Source organism: Galeopterus variegatus, unplaced genomic scaffold (genome assembly GCF_000696425.1).
Source record: "Galeopterus variegatus unplaced genomic scaffold, G_variegatus-3.0.2 Scaffold10631, whole genome shotgun sequence".
In the NCBI taxonomy this organism is placed as follows: domain Eukaryota; kingdom Metazoa; phylum Chordata; class Mammalia; order Dermoptera; family Cynocephalidae; genus Galeopterus; species Galeopterus variegatus.
The window spans coordinates 1-13,232 of record NW_007736742.1 but is presented as its reverse complement, the minus strand read 5'-3'; the positions used below and the strand labels follow the sequence as shown (position 1 = coordinate 13,232).

The 13,232-nt window shown below is 47.7% G+C and overlaps 1 protein-coding gene across 1 annotated transcript; it reads right to left on the bottom strand.

The window, feature by feature from the left end:
• Positions 1–359: 359 nt before the first annotated feature.
• On the bottom strand, positions 360–12,142 carry LOC103610125 (KN motif and ankyrin repeat domain-containing protein 4-like). The gene is made up of 3 exons (XM_008594357.1): positions 12,003–12,142; positions 7,650–7,850; positions 360–2,274 (listed from the first exon to the last, which is right to left on the bottom strand). Exons 1-3 carry the CDS (start codon positions 12,096–12,098, stop codon positions 2,170–2,172), a joined length of 402 nt encoding a protein of 133 aa, XP_008592579.1. The 5' UTR covers positions 12,099–12,142; the 3' UTR covers positions 360–2,169.
• Positions 12,143–13,232: the final 1,090 nt, after the last annotated feature.

Genomic DNA, 13,232 nt, shown 5'->3' with positions numbered 1-13,232 from the left:
GGTTCAGATCTCTGTACCAGCCAGCTGCCAAAACACAATCAAATCTCAGAAAGGATGGATAAAGTCTTTATGAGAATGATGAGTAGTAGTAGTTTTCAAGTTCTAGGAAAGCCAGTTTGCTTTCTCTGGTGAGTAAGCTGTTTTCAATAGCTGGACTCAAATGAGATATTTAAAAAAAAAAAGAAGATGACCCAATGAAAGTTACCACCCGAATATGAGATGCAGAAATAGATCCTAAGCTGGCATTATAGGACACAGACCCCCTACTGTCTGCAAAGACACAAGAGCAAAAATGATACTCACTGCAAGTTCCTAAGAACCAGGAGCAGAGAGATGCAAAGAAATTTTGAGACAGAAGATTGAGAGGCAGCATTTTAATATACAAACAATAAGGACAGGCCAGAGCTCTGCTACTTGAAGTGTAGCTCTGGCCCAACAGCATCAGCATCCCCTGGGAACTGGTTACAAATGCAGAATCTCAATCCCCACCCCAGACCTGCCACTTTCTTACAAGATCCCAGGTGATTTGTATGCACATAAATGTCTGCAAAGCACTGGGCTAGAACATTAATGTAAGTTTCTGCTCTTACGTTATGTTTTGAGGTCAAAATAAACCCATTTAAAACATTTTTAGCTCATTATTTGCTCCATTCTCTGTACCTCTGAGCAGTCTCAACACATGTCACTGTTCCTGCTCTGGGACTTTGAGCCTCTCATGAATCACAACGGCTTAAGGAAATTTGCTGCACCATTTCTGTAGACAGCCTTTATGGGTTACGAATTGGATCCCAAAACTTCTATCAGCTGTTCCTTCTGCAGCACCCCCAGGAGGTAGGTTGTATGATGGTTTCTGTTTTTAGAGATGATGGAACTGAGGCCCAAGGAGACTTCTGAGTCACCCAAGGGGCACCAAGCAAATTGGCACCAAGCAAAATCCACAAGAAGAACTCAAGCTTTTGGGTTTCCAGTGAGCCTCACCAAACTTTGATGTCTCTTCTTTTTATATAAGGGGGATTTTTTTTTTTTTTTGCATAGGAGATTTTAAGAAAGAACACGTTCATAGATAACCTTGTGTGAGCTATGATTATGAACCATGCACGTGCGGCCCCAGAGAATATGGAAGCTTAAGAAAGAATTGTCCGGTAGAGAGAGATGTCAGTGCAGAGAGGGCCCTGCCCTGCCCTGCCCTGCCTGTCTCACATGCTCTGGCTGCAGCCCAGGCTTGAAGGCTCTGCAGGCAGGAGCCTCAGAACACTCCGAGCACGTTTGCTCCTAGGGGCTATGAAGGGAAGTGCCGGGGATTACCATGAGGCTGTGGATGCGGCTATGGAGGAAGCGTGGTGGATTCTGGATGACAACAGCCCATTCCCAGGAGGAAGCTTGCTCTGATTCGTGTGTTTCTTTCACAGGTTCACAATAGCTGATATAACTGGACTCTGTGGCATGCTTCGTTGGACTGGATTTTCTGATTAATTCCAATTTCCCCAGACCAAATTGGAGTAACTTGATGACTCAGAAAATAGTCAAGACTTATATCTGGTGTTGATGCCAAAACGCTTCCTCATACCTTGTCTGAATTTAAGATTTCTCTGACAACCCCATCTACACAAAGGCCCCAAATGGGGCTTGTGCAGTTTCTCCTGTGTGTGCGGTGATTCTCCTCGTGTCTTCTAGAGAATGGTTTACAGGGTGCCTGCTTAAGTCCCCTCCCATCCTCTCTAGACATGCATATTCAGTGGAACATATTTATATATACTTGAGTTTTTAAAAAAAGGACTGTACTTTAAAATTCCACGTAAAAAGTATTGCTTTTCTAATTGTGCGAATGTGCTCCTGCCTGCCTGCTTGTCACACAGTGCAACAAAGGGGAGGGTCACAAGGAATTCAAGGCTGAAGATGTTTGGGATTTTTGGACGACACCAATGCACCCCACACCTTGCACCCTGCACCCTGCTCTGAAGTCCGCGTAGTTTGGGGGCTTGGCCTAAGGCAAAAACTACAAAGCATCCTACTGAGCAGAATTACACAACAGGAATGTATGTGCATATTTGACATAGTTTCTTCTCTGGAGGGGCGGCCCTCTGGCCATGACCTCTGCCCTCTCTAAGGGTGAAGGAGGAGTCCAGAGAAGGAGTCTTTTGTTCCCGGCTGCCAGTTCTTCCACAGCCCCTACATCCCCAGGGACCTGCCCTGCTCCGCGTGGGCCCGCAGAAGCCCTGCAATTTCCACATGGGTGGGTGACTGCAGAACGATGGACAAAGCTGTGCGGCCAGCCTACAGAGGGAAAAGAAAAAGAGAAACAAATTTTATCCTGTCTGCCTCCCGCCCCAAAGGGGAAGGGCGAGCTGGGAGTAGGGCATATGCCTGGAGTGCAGGAGTCTAGTCCAAGCATCCAGAGACCCTCAGAGAGGAAGAGATTCAAATGGCGCGAGGTTCATGAGAAACAGGGCCCCTTCCACAGAAACAGCACTCACTCCTGGTAAATCTGTGCCAATGCAAATAAAGAAGGGTCATTTGGTTTTTAACACTTTTTTAAAAAACTGGAAAACAGAAGAGAATAACTCTTTCTATTCTACTACATGGACCTAAATGAAAGGTAGCATTTTGGTGTGTTTCCCTCCAGTCTTTTCTCCTATGCAAATTTGTGGGTTTTTAAGTAGAGGAATAATAGTGTATATAAATTTTGGATCTGCTTCTACTTTTAACTTACCGTGGTTTGCTATAAGACTTTCCCCTGTTCTTATACGGTCATCATAAGGTATGATTTTTGGTTTTGGCTATATAACATTCCATAATTTATTAACCATTTCCCTTCTATTGGAGACTTAACGTTGTTTCCAAGTCTCCACCATCATAAACTTAGTGCAAAAAGCATTTTCCTGTTTTTATTCGGTTCCCAAGGACTGACTCTTAGAAGTGGGCTCACAGCATCGAAGGACGTGCACATTTTCAGCCTGATGCATGATGCCCTGGCATTTTTCACACTGCCCCGGCAGTGCAGGAAGCTGACCGTCTCACTGTCCAGAGGAGGAGCACCCAGAAGGGCTCCAGTAAGGTGACACGGTTCATTCTCTACAGAGCACTGAAGGGAAAGGCCAAGGTGACTTGGTGGATGCTGAGCTCCATGAGGGCAGCCACCGTCTCTTATGAGTGGGCACAATCCATATCCAGGATTCTGAAGTCTAAACAGCTCCGAAAACCACACTTTTTTGGTAACTTATTTGAATGTAAAACCCAAGCTGAGTCTATCTGTGATCTTTATTTAGCCTACTCAGTGTGAATGTTTTTACATTTTGCTACAGAAATGGGTTTGATGGCTAGGGGACACCCAAGACCCCACTAGACATTCTCTACTGTATACATACAGAATCACTTTCTGAAGTGTGGACGATTCTTTCACACAAGCTGGTGGGAAGTGTTAACACCCAGCTTAAAAGTCTTCAGGCTTTTCCCTGTGCACCAGGATGGAATCCAGCTGCCACCAGGGCCCACACACACGCTCGGCAAAAAGCTAAGGGAGTCGGTAGAGAGGAACAGAGACAGCTCCTGGGAGAGGAGGGCACTGTGTGCAGGGGGATGGGCTGGGGCAGGGATGTTGAGGGGCAAGCAGAGGAAGGAAGGGGCCTTTCAGTGGGACCCTGAAGGGCGGCACAGGGCCTTCACAATGCATATGAAGTTCTTTCCCTGGAAAGGCTTCATGACTCCCTGGATTTTTCTTTTGCCACCCTTGACACATTGGTATGTGTGGGGTTATTTGGTAAATCTCGGTCTCCACAAGGCAGACAATCTCCCTGTTCACAGCTGCATTTGGCTGGCACTCAGCAAGCATTTTTGAAAGAGTGCATGCTGCCCGATGGCATCAGGACATTCACTTCAAGCTGGTGAAGAGCCTGGGCAACCTGAGTCCTCATGGGTATTTTCTTAGATTGGAAAATACTGGAACAAATCAAAGATTTTAAACAGGGGAGTCCTGTAAAAGCCCCATAAGAAGACCCTGTGCTCCTGCATGCTGCACTCCATCCACTGTGCCCTGTCAATGCTCAGGCCCTGTGCAAACATGAAGAGGGAGGATTACTGTCACTACGGGAAGGAGCCACCCATGGACATGCACCTTTTAACAGGGCTCCTCAATTGCAGAACGGAGAGTGGTGGCCCCATTCAGCTCAGGAAGTGTGGCCAGAAAGACCACCTGGGGAGGGCGAGTGTCCCTCAGAGGCCTCTTCCAGGACCCTGGGGATAAGCCATGGCAGGGGGCTCCAGTGGGGGCCAGGTGTGGCGAGTCCATGCTCAGCAGCACTGCAGGCCTGGCTATGGAGACCCAGACTCTGCGACCTGAGGAGATGGAGGGGCTCAGGGAGCCGGCACCTCTGTGCATGTGCATGCATGTGTTGGGGGGTGTCTTTTAATATGACGAGACCTCGTCACTAACTCTCTATGTTCCAGGCAAAGATGAGCAAGACATAACCTCTATCTTCAAGGAGTTTTCAATTTGATGGGTACTTTGAAGAAGCCACCAAAACAAGCCCTTCAAAGAATGTGCCTCTGGGGCCCAGTGCTCAGCCCTTACCACTAACTCCCTGCACTGTCACACCAGTGGCCCTGAAGGGGCTGGGTGGCTGATTTCCTGGAATTGCCTTCTACACCTAGAGAACATGCCTTGTCGGCTCTTCTGGGAGTTCTGTATTTATATCAAACTTTAAATGCTGATGGCAAAAACCAATTTCAGGACATGAATTCTCTCTCAGTCTTCCAAGGGAATTCCCAAATATTCCCTGCTTGTTAACATCTAAGCCTCCAGAGGAAAGATGAGTATTGAAATGGCATGGGGATTATGACAGGGCTGGACTTTCCCCTTAAATGCAAAGCGCCAGGTACACAAGCCTTGGTACTGGCTAGGGTCCCTCCCTCAATAGTCCCCTCCTCCCATGGAAATTTCTCACCCTGTGAATGTAGACACTGTGCTCACCCAAGTCACCCTTGGGAAATTTGGGTGTGAACCCTGAGCCAACCCTGAGCCAGTCAGGCAGCACGAGCTTGGGCATGGTGGGGCCCAGACTCGCCTTGCCTGTGGGTCTGCTGCCCACACTCCCTGGGCACCTGTGCTGGCTGGGATTTCCCAAACACACTCTGCCTTCCGCTATGATAGATTTCTGCCCATGTCCTGTGTAGCACTCCACTCCCTCCCTTCTAGGCTTGGAGCCCTGCTCTGAACTGCAGTCAGCCTGGTGCTCAGGCCTGGCTCTTCCAGAATTCGCCTAAACCAAGGTTTCTCAATGGCAGCACTGTTGACATTTTGGGCCAGATAATTCTTAATTCTTTGCTGTTCTGTGCATTGTAGGATGTTTAGCAGCATCTCTGACCTCTACTCAGTAGGTGCCAGGAACACTTCCTTCCCCACTTGTGACAAATAAAAATGTCTCCAGACATTGTCAAATCTCCTCTGGAGGGCAAAACCATCCTCTGACTGAGAACCACTGGACTAAATCAAGTATGTTGACCTTAAACCGAGTATGGTCTGATTGGCTCCCCTAATTCTCCCTACTCTCTCCAGATACTGCCTGTGAATGCCGAGGTCCCTACTCATTGATGTGGTGGTTGTTTTGTTTTAGCTCTCGTCATGATAATGACAATGGTTACCATCAACTGTGTACCTCCCAGATGTCAGATGTGGTCTTTCTAAACATTACAGTATTTAGGTACAGTCCATTGCTATTCCCACTTTACAGATGAGCATACAGAGGCTCAGAGTGGCTAGGTGACCTGCCTGAAGGCACACAGTCACTGAATCCAGATTCAAACTCACGAGCATTTCATTTTAAATCCACGCTTCTAACAATCCTAATTGGGTTGTCCAAAATGCAACAGATCCCTCCCCGCATGGCTGTTCCTTTACCCACAGAAAGCAGCCTCTTAGCTCTCTCTTTCTTGTGACAGGCCTCCAGAGTGCCCAGGGGAGCTCTCAGATTCACTGCCTGATTATCCCGGCTAACCAGGGACTTCCCAAGCCCATGTCCTGCCTGTCCCACAGGCCTCCCCTCTCAGGCCTCTTCCAGGCAACAGCAGTGGTCACTCCTAAGAGGGCCATGGACCTTTGATGTACAGGCCTGTTCCAAGTTAAGGGCTGCCTCCTCCCCCAGGGCAACCCAGCAGGGAGCTCATAAACACAGATCCTTTGTCTGACTGCATAATGTTTGGAAAAGGAGGCTCTGATTTCCACAGCCCACCCCTGTTACTATAAGAATGTCTGTGCTCTCTAATGATGTCAGAAATGGCTTTGGGGTGAAGCTGGGGTTATGGGACCTAGAGACACTGGACCAGATGTCTGCTGTCTAGGTGTGACTTGAGGCGCTCAGCAGGTCTAATCACTGATGAATCAATCTCAGGTAGTTTAGGCATGGCCCAGTAAGAGGTGCTGTCCCTGAGCAGCAAGCAGACTTTCTTCCCTTCTCCAGGCTTTTATTCTCTTTGAATGGTGGATGTTGAAGAAGTATAAAGATGTCTATTTAAAGCATTATAGTGCCAACATTAAGGATGTTGAAGTCAGACCTAGGCTTGAATTCCTGCTCTGAGAACCAGCAGCTTGTAATCTAAGGACAGCTACATAATGTCTCTGGGCCTCCGTTTCCTTATCAGTAAGATACGGGGATCACAGTACCTACCCTCACTGGGTTATTCAGAAGATTAGAGGTAGTACATGAAAAAGCTTAGTTCCCATGAGTACTCCAGAAATATCACTGACTGTAATGATCAGGAGCAGGAACTCTTACTGCTGATCTGCCTCCAAAGTTTAGGGGTTCATTCACTCAATTGCCAATTCATTCACTGATACATGGGTGTGGGGATTCAGCTGGGAGCCAGAGGCATGGACACTTCAGTGTGACAAGGACAATGATGGGACAGTTGAGTATGGACTCAGGAATTTGATGGCACTGGGTTCCACTAGCTGTGTGATCTTGGGTATGTCACCTAACCATTTGGTTTCTCCATTTCCTTGAGCAAAGTGGTGGCAGCAAGAGTCAACCTCACAAGGTTGTTGTGGGATTTGCATGAGATGGTCCAGGGTAAATGCTCAGTAGGGTATCTGGCAGTAAGCCAGATTAGCCCTTGATACATGTTAGTTATCATTATCATCATCATCATCATTTTCATCACCTTATAAGGAAGATATTAAAGAGGCCTGAGTCTGGAAATGCAATTTCAAGGAGGCTGGCTTAATCAAATGGGCCACTCCATAAAGTGCATCAATGTCAGAGACATATTTCCGGTTTAATGACTACAAAGATGACTCTGTACAGTTGGTTCCTTGATCTGGCTTTCCAGGGTCCCCACTGGACGGTAGAGCTTTCCAGTCCAAGCTGTGGTCTCAAAGCCCATATGCCGCTATTGCTGTCATGACCAGATGAGGCTTGGGGCTAAGCCAGGCCTGGGCACATTCCCCCAGGATGATGTTGTCAAAGGCTGGGTTTGTGGGTTTACCAGCTGTAAGGCTCCAAGCATTTACCACGTATCTCTCATTTAAATCGCACAGCAGCCTTATGAGGTTGATTTCATTGTTACTGTCATATAGTTCCTTGAATTCTGCTGACTGGCAAGGCACTTCTCAGGACTGGAAGTTAAACACCTACTTGTTAATTGCCTATACAGCTCACCTTGTCAATCAGGCTGCTGTCGCAGGCCGGGTGTGCCAGGAGCAGCCGTACCAGGTCGGCATTGCCATGGTGACAGGCCAGCATGAGGGCCGACGATCCATCGTGGTCCTGCAGGTTGACATCTGCCTGGCAGCTCAGTAGCGCTTGGACCATGTCCTCCCGGTCGTGGCTGACTCCCAGCATCAGCGCAGTCTGGCCTCCCTGCACACAGAGCCACAGGATGTGATGAGGTTGCTGCCGCCAATGGAGAAGGGCCCCCTCTCCAGCCCGGGTGTGCTCAGTGAAGGCTTCTCAACAAAATGACCATTGCTCTGAATCTCCTTCCACCCTTGGTATGGGATGCATCCTTCTCTGCCTGGCAAACTTCTGCTCTTCCCAGGCACTGGTCAAATGCTACATCCTCTCTAAAGCCTTTGCTAACTCCCCAGGCATGGGATTCATAACACAGCACTTAGCACTTGGCATTGCAACTTGTCAATCTCTCTCTTTCTCATGGACTGTGAAATTGTTGATGGCAGGGACTAGTCTTTTTTGTCTGTCTCTCCCATGCCTAACACCAAGCACGTGCTGATAACTGTTGATTGATGGAACAGATGAAGGTTGAATGCTTCAGCACCAGGACTTCTTACTGCCCGCCCCAGCCTGACTTTCTCCAGGAAGTCTTGGCCTGCTCAGTACCTCTGGTATTTTCAGTTTAAAGATACCCAGAACCCTCTTGTCTCAACAAGATCTCTGTTTGCATGTCCCTGTGGTCATTTATAGTCTGTAGCCACTGACAATAATCTGACATCCTGTAATCACTGGCTGAGGTAGCAATGGATCAGAGTCAGAAAGCAAGTCTAAGCTCTAGTTCTGCTGTGTACTACCATTTACCCTGGCCATGTCGCTTGTCTTCCCTGAATCTTGCTTTTTCAATATAATAATGATCTGCCCTGTGTACCTCACAGGGCTTTTGTGGGAACCAAATGAGGTAAACAATGTAAATATAGTAATGTATGATAGTAATTTTTATGATTACAAATTGGCCATCATTTCTCCTTTCCATAGATTTTCTTATATATACCATATACAAAGGGACTTCAAAAAGTACATGGAAAAATAAAACTAAAAGATAGTATGAATCTTTCCATGAACTTTTTGAGGACCCCTCATACATCCCTGTTTTCCTATAGTCGTCTCATATGACTTTATTATATTTTGCCCTCATGATTCTCCTGGATTCCCACAAGATCAGGCTTGTCCCAATGATGAGGCACCAGGCTTTGCAGGGTTGCAAGAATAAGGCAAAGGATTATGTTCTCTCTCCCTTCAGATCCCCTGTAGCTCTGAATGCAGCATCTTACACCTAAAAGTGCTAAGGATCTGTTTGCTGATGTGTTGACTAATTAAAACTCCAATCTGCAGTCACTGGTGGATTTTGCTTCCCTGCCCAGATACTGGGGCCTTGAGAAAATAAAGGGGGTTTGGAATCAGAAAAATCCTACCTCTGCCACTTATTACCTGTGTGACTGGGGGCTAATCAAGCTGTGGCTTCTCCTGATTTGGTAAAATGGGAATGATTCACAGCAGTACCTGCCTCAAGGGGTTGTGATGAGACCCAAGGGCTGAGCAAGTGCTGGGTGTCAGCTATTATCACCATCGTGAGGGTTAGCAACAGGGTATGACAAGTGCTCAACACGTTGTAGGTGCTCAGTACATGGTACATGTTATTAGATGTCCTGTTTCCTCATTTCCAGAGAAGCCTGTTTACTTTTCCTCAGCTCCAAGGTAATAGCTGTTTACTGGAATAACTAGACCATGAGGTTTCCATCCAGACCCCTCTCTCCGACTGTTATTAGAACCAGAGGATACGTGCAGATTGTCCTTAAGTCTCCTCTGCCTGACTCAAGGCTCCTTCCTTCCTCACCTTCCTCCTGGTCCAGCTCAATACAATTTAATTCAGTGATCACTTACAGAGTGCTACAACATACCAGGCACTGCACTGACCCTGGAGATACAGAGAAATAAGCTGCTTATCCCTAGGAGACCCCCACCTCGTTCTTGTTACACCTGGTACCTCCACCTCTCCTCACACCTAAAGGCCCCCGGGGGAGCTGAAAGGAGAAGCTGCAGCTGTGAATTCCCACCTCTTTTCTGGTGACTGGGGATGAGCCCCTTCCCTACTAAGGCATCAGTTTCTCTTCTGTAAAAAGAAGGGCTTGATTTTGATCGTTGGTGAGCATCCTCTCTTGCAAAAGGGCCAATTTAGAAGAAAAAGTAACATGTTTATGGAAAACATAGTATTTAAAATGGAAACAGCTGAGTTGAGTCCTATGGAATAGGAGTTGTAGGTGGGTGGGTGAAAATACTCTGAAAACCAGAAACTTATCTACAAATATCTGCTTCTTGCCATCGGTAGGATTACTATTAGATAAAGTGTGCAAAGTGCCTGTGCCATCAGGTTAGGCTGCTGTCTGCGATCAGTCTGGGGAGGTGGGGACAGTGGAGGTAGACATATTGTTGGGAGTCAATTCCCATGGGTGTCTTGCACTTTTGCACGTCTTGTGAGTGAAGCACACAAGAATCAGCCCTTTTGTTCTAGACTATCTTTTTAAGGACATTTGTACAGTGAACTGCCTCGGAAGATAGAAATATTGTCTCTCTCTTTTTCTTTTCTCTTTTTTTTGTGGGGGGGGCAGTGGCTGCCTAGTTCAGGGATCTGAACTCTTAACCCTGGTGTTACTAACACCATGCTCTAACCAAATGAGCTAGCCAGCCAGCCAAGATAGCATCTCTTTCTGAGAAAAAGGCAGGCTTGCTTACAGTCTACTATAAAAGATTATGGTTCCCTAAGCTCAGGGTTCCTCTCCTGTAACCCAGCCCACTCCATGCTTAGGTATCTGGCCCTCCCCACTGCCCTGTAGGAACTGGGAATTGTGCAATGCTGCTGCTGTGGCTACTGCAACTGCTGTGTGCAACACACTGTCCTTTGTCTCTACCAGCATACATGAAACTGTAGCAGGCTAACTTGTTGGCTTTAAGGCAGGGTAAAATCTCAGACTCTTCACAGTTCTTGACAGATACGCTCCTATCTATGACCATTCTTGGAGGAAAGGAGAGTTAAATGCATTCTACTCATTCCTGTATGGTCAAAGATGGGCAAGGGACCTTTTGAGGAGTCCCCATTGTTCCATGTGGAGCCTGGTCTAACTCAAAGCCCGAATGGGTAAGGACCACACTCCCACCCTATGTTCTTAGGTACAGGAGCCTAGAAGCTGAATGGAGACATCCCAACCCTCTGAGTTGCCTGGTATACTTTGCTGTCTGTAAGATCTTTCTTGGCCTGAACCCCAAACAACTTCTACTTAATCATTCTATGAAAGGCTCAAGTATCCAGATTATGCTCAGTTTAAAAAGTTATTGGAGCTGTTACAAATGGGCTACTTTGGTACAGCATGAATTTCCTAACACTGGAGGTCACGTAGTTGGAGCCCATTATAAGGAAGCTGGAGATCATATGGCAAAATTTTGCAAAAGAATAGGGGGTAGACCTAGGTGCCCTTTAAAGGCCCTTCTGACCTGAGGCATAGGGTGACGCAGTGAATTAGTGGAGCCCACATGTGCTGACTTCCTGGCTACTACCTTAGTGTAGGGCCCCACTGGCTGCTGGCAGCAACTGATCTTCCTAGCCTGGCCCATGGCACTGCTCCTGGGGACGGGGGCATGATTTGTGTGCCCAGGACAATGTCACTCACACTGGTTGATGGGGAGGTAAGGAAGACAGGAGTGTTTTGAGATCTGGTTATTTCAAGGACTGCAGAGGCATGCCAGGTAGATTGATCAATTACCAGCAGACCTCTGTATGAACTCTCTGGGCTAAACTGAGGCCTGGGAAGTGGGGTCCTCATAACCCTTGGGACAGGTCAGCAAAAGCTCTTTTCTCTTCATCAGGCTGGGAACATATCACCTTGTAAAAAGGCTTTGGGGAGGGAAGAGAAGACAGAGGTGAGAACTTTAAAGGACTTCACTTCCAAAGTGCGTCATGAGTGGGGTAATGAAGAAGGTGGATCACCTCCAGAGGCTTTCCTAGAGCAGCCATCCTTCTCCAGATGCTAACAGTGGAATATGTGGTTCAAGAAGTCGAGTCCAGATGGCACTTGCCCAGTTTCAGATAGGGACCTAGATTAGAAGCTCAGTGAACTCTGTCCCAGCCAGTCTGGGTCTCAGGAGTCTTTAAGGAAAACCAAATATTCAGGCTTTGGATGGATGCCATTTGGAGGCCCCAGCCTTCCCAGGTCAAAAGCTCTACATGGGTCTGTATAGATCTCTCACCCCACTGGCATTCATGAAAGAGATCATGTTCACATCACCTACCTGAGTAGCTTGGATATTCACATTTCCTGCTCTTAAGAGTTTCCACACAACAGCCATGTCTTCATCGGTCTCTGCGGAAGCCAAGGGAGTAATCATCACAGCAGTATAGCCAGCTTTGTTCTGATGGTCCACGTTGCAGACGCCTGCAAGAGGGGCAGTGGGCGCTGGTATAGCTCCCAGGGGGAGGAGCCAGACTCCACCTTAGCCAGTTCAACAGGACACCGCTTGCTGGTTAAACAGCCACAGAATAGAGCAGTCCTTTCCATGGCGTGCAGCCAGTGGTTTACATTTTTAGCAGCCTTTAAAACTGGCTACTGGGCTGGCCGGTTAACTCAGTTGGTTAGAGCATGGGGTTATAACACCAAGGTCAAGGGTTTGGATCCCCATACCGGCCAGCTGCCAGAAAAAACCCCAAAACAAAACAAAACAAAAGCAAAAAAAAACTGGCTACTTTTCAAGTTTTCTGAGGATACCCAGCAAGGGAGGTCTACAACAGAGGCAGAGATGGCCAAGGGCACCAATGACTGTGACTTCACTTCCTAAACTGGAGCACAAGACATTATTCCCATGTTACAGATAAGGACACTGAGGGTCACAGAAGGTACATAATCTCTCCACGTGCAGGTGAAGTGGGTCTGGGACTCAGGTCTGATGGCTCTACAGCCCAATCACACACTACCCACAGCTGTGCATTTTAGGTTTCCCTCTCACTATCTCATGTCTGTGTGACTCTTAAGTAGACGGCTGTTTATAGGTCCCTTCCAGGGGTGTAGTGATCTGCTGTGCAATGGACTAAGGGCATTGTTGGGAAAATGGAAAAATTTAATCAGGCCCCCTCACCTGCCCATCCGGTTGGGGATGGTGCAGCGTATTCTTTGTAAGCAAATTGTGTGTGGGGGGGGGTGAAGTTAGTGTGCACGCACAGCGCTGCAGCTCGGCTGGCTAGTGCCTCCGGGCATCTGCCACGCACAGCCATGCTCTCCAACCTACAGCTTCCAAGGACCTGTTTGCCGGTTACCTAGCTCATAGACCTGTGTGGGAGGGGTCTGGTGACCCAGCCTGGAGTGTGAAGGGTTTGTGACCCAGTCTGTGAATGGGTTTGAGGGGTCCGTGAGCTCCAGACCCAGCCCTAGCTCAACAATTGGCCCAGTCGGCAGGATTACAGACAGGTAAAAGAGCCCGACAGGCATGAAGAACACCACAGGATAAACATGGGAAACCTTCTGGGAA

Bases quoted from the DNA above. Each gene is read 5' to 3' on its own strand.
- LOC103610125 (XM_008594357.1), bottom strand. From the start codon at position 12,098: ATGATTACTCCCTTGGCTTCCGCAGAGACCGATGAAGACATGGCTGTT. The intron at 7,851-12,002 runs GTAGGTGATGTG...CTCTGTGTGCAG, and splicing joins TGAATATCCAAGCTACTCAG to GGAGGCCAGACTGCGCTGAT. The intron at 2,275-7,649 runs GTGAGCTGTATA...TTCCCTCTGTAG, and splicing joins ACAGCAGCCTGATTGACAAG to GCTGGCCGCACAGCTTTGTC.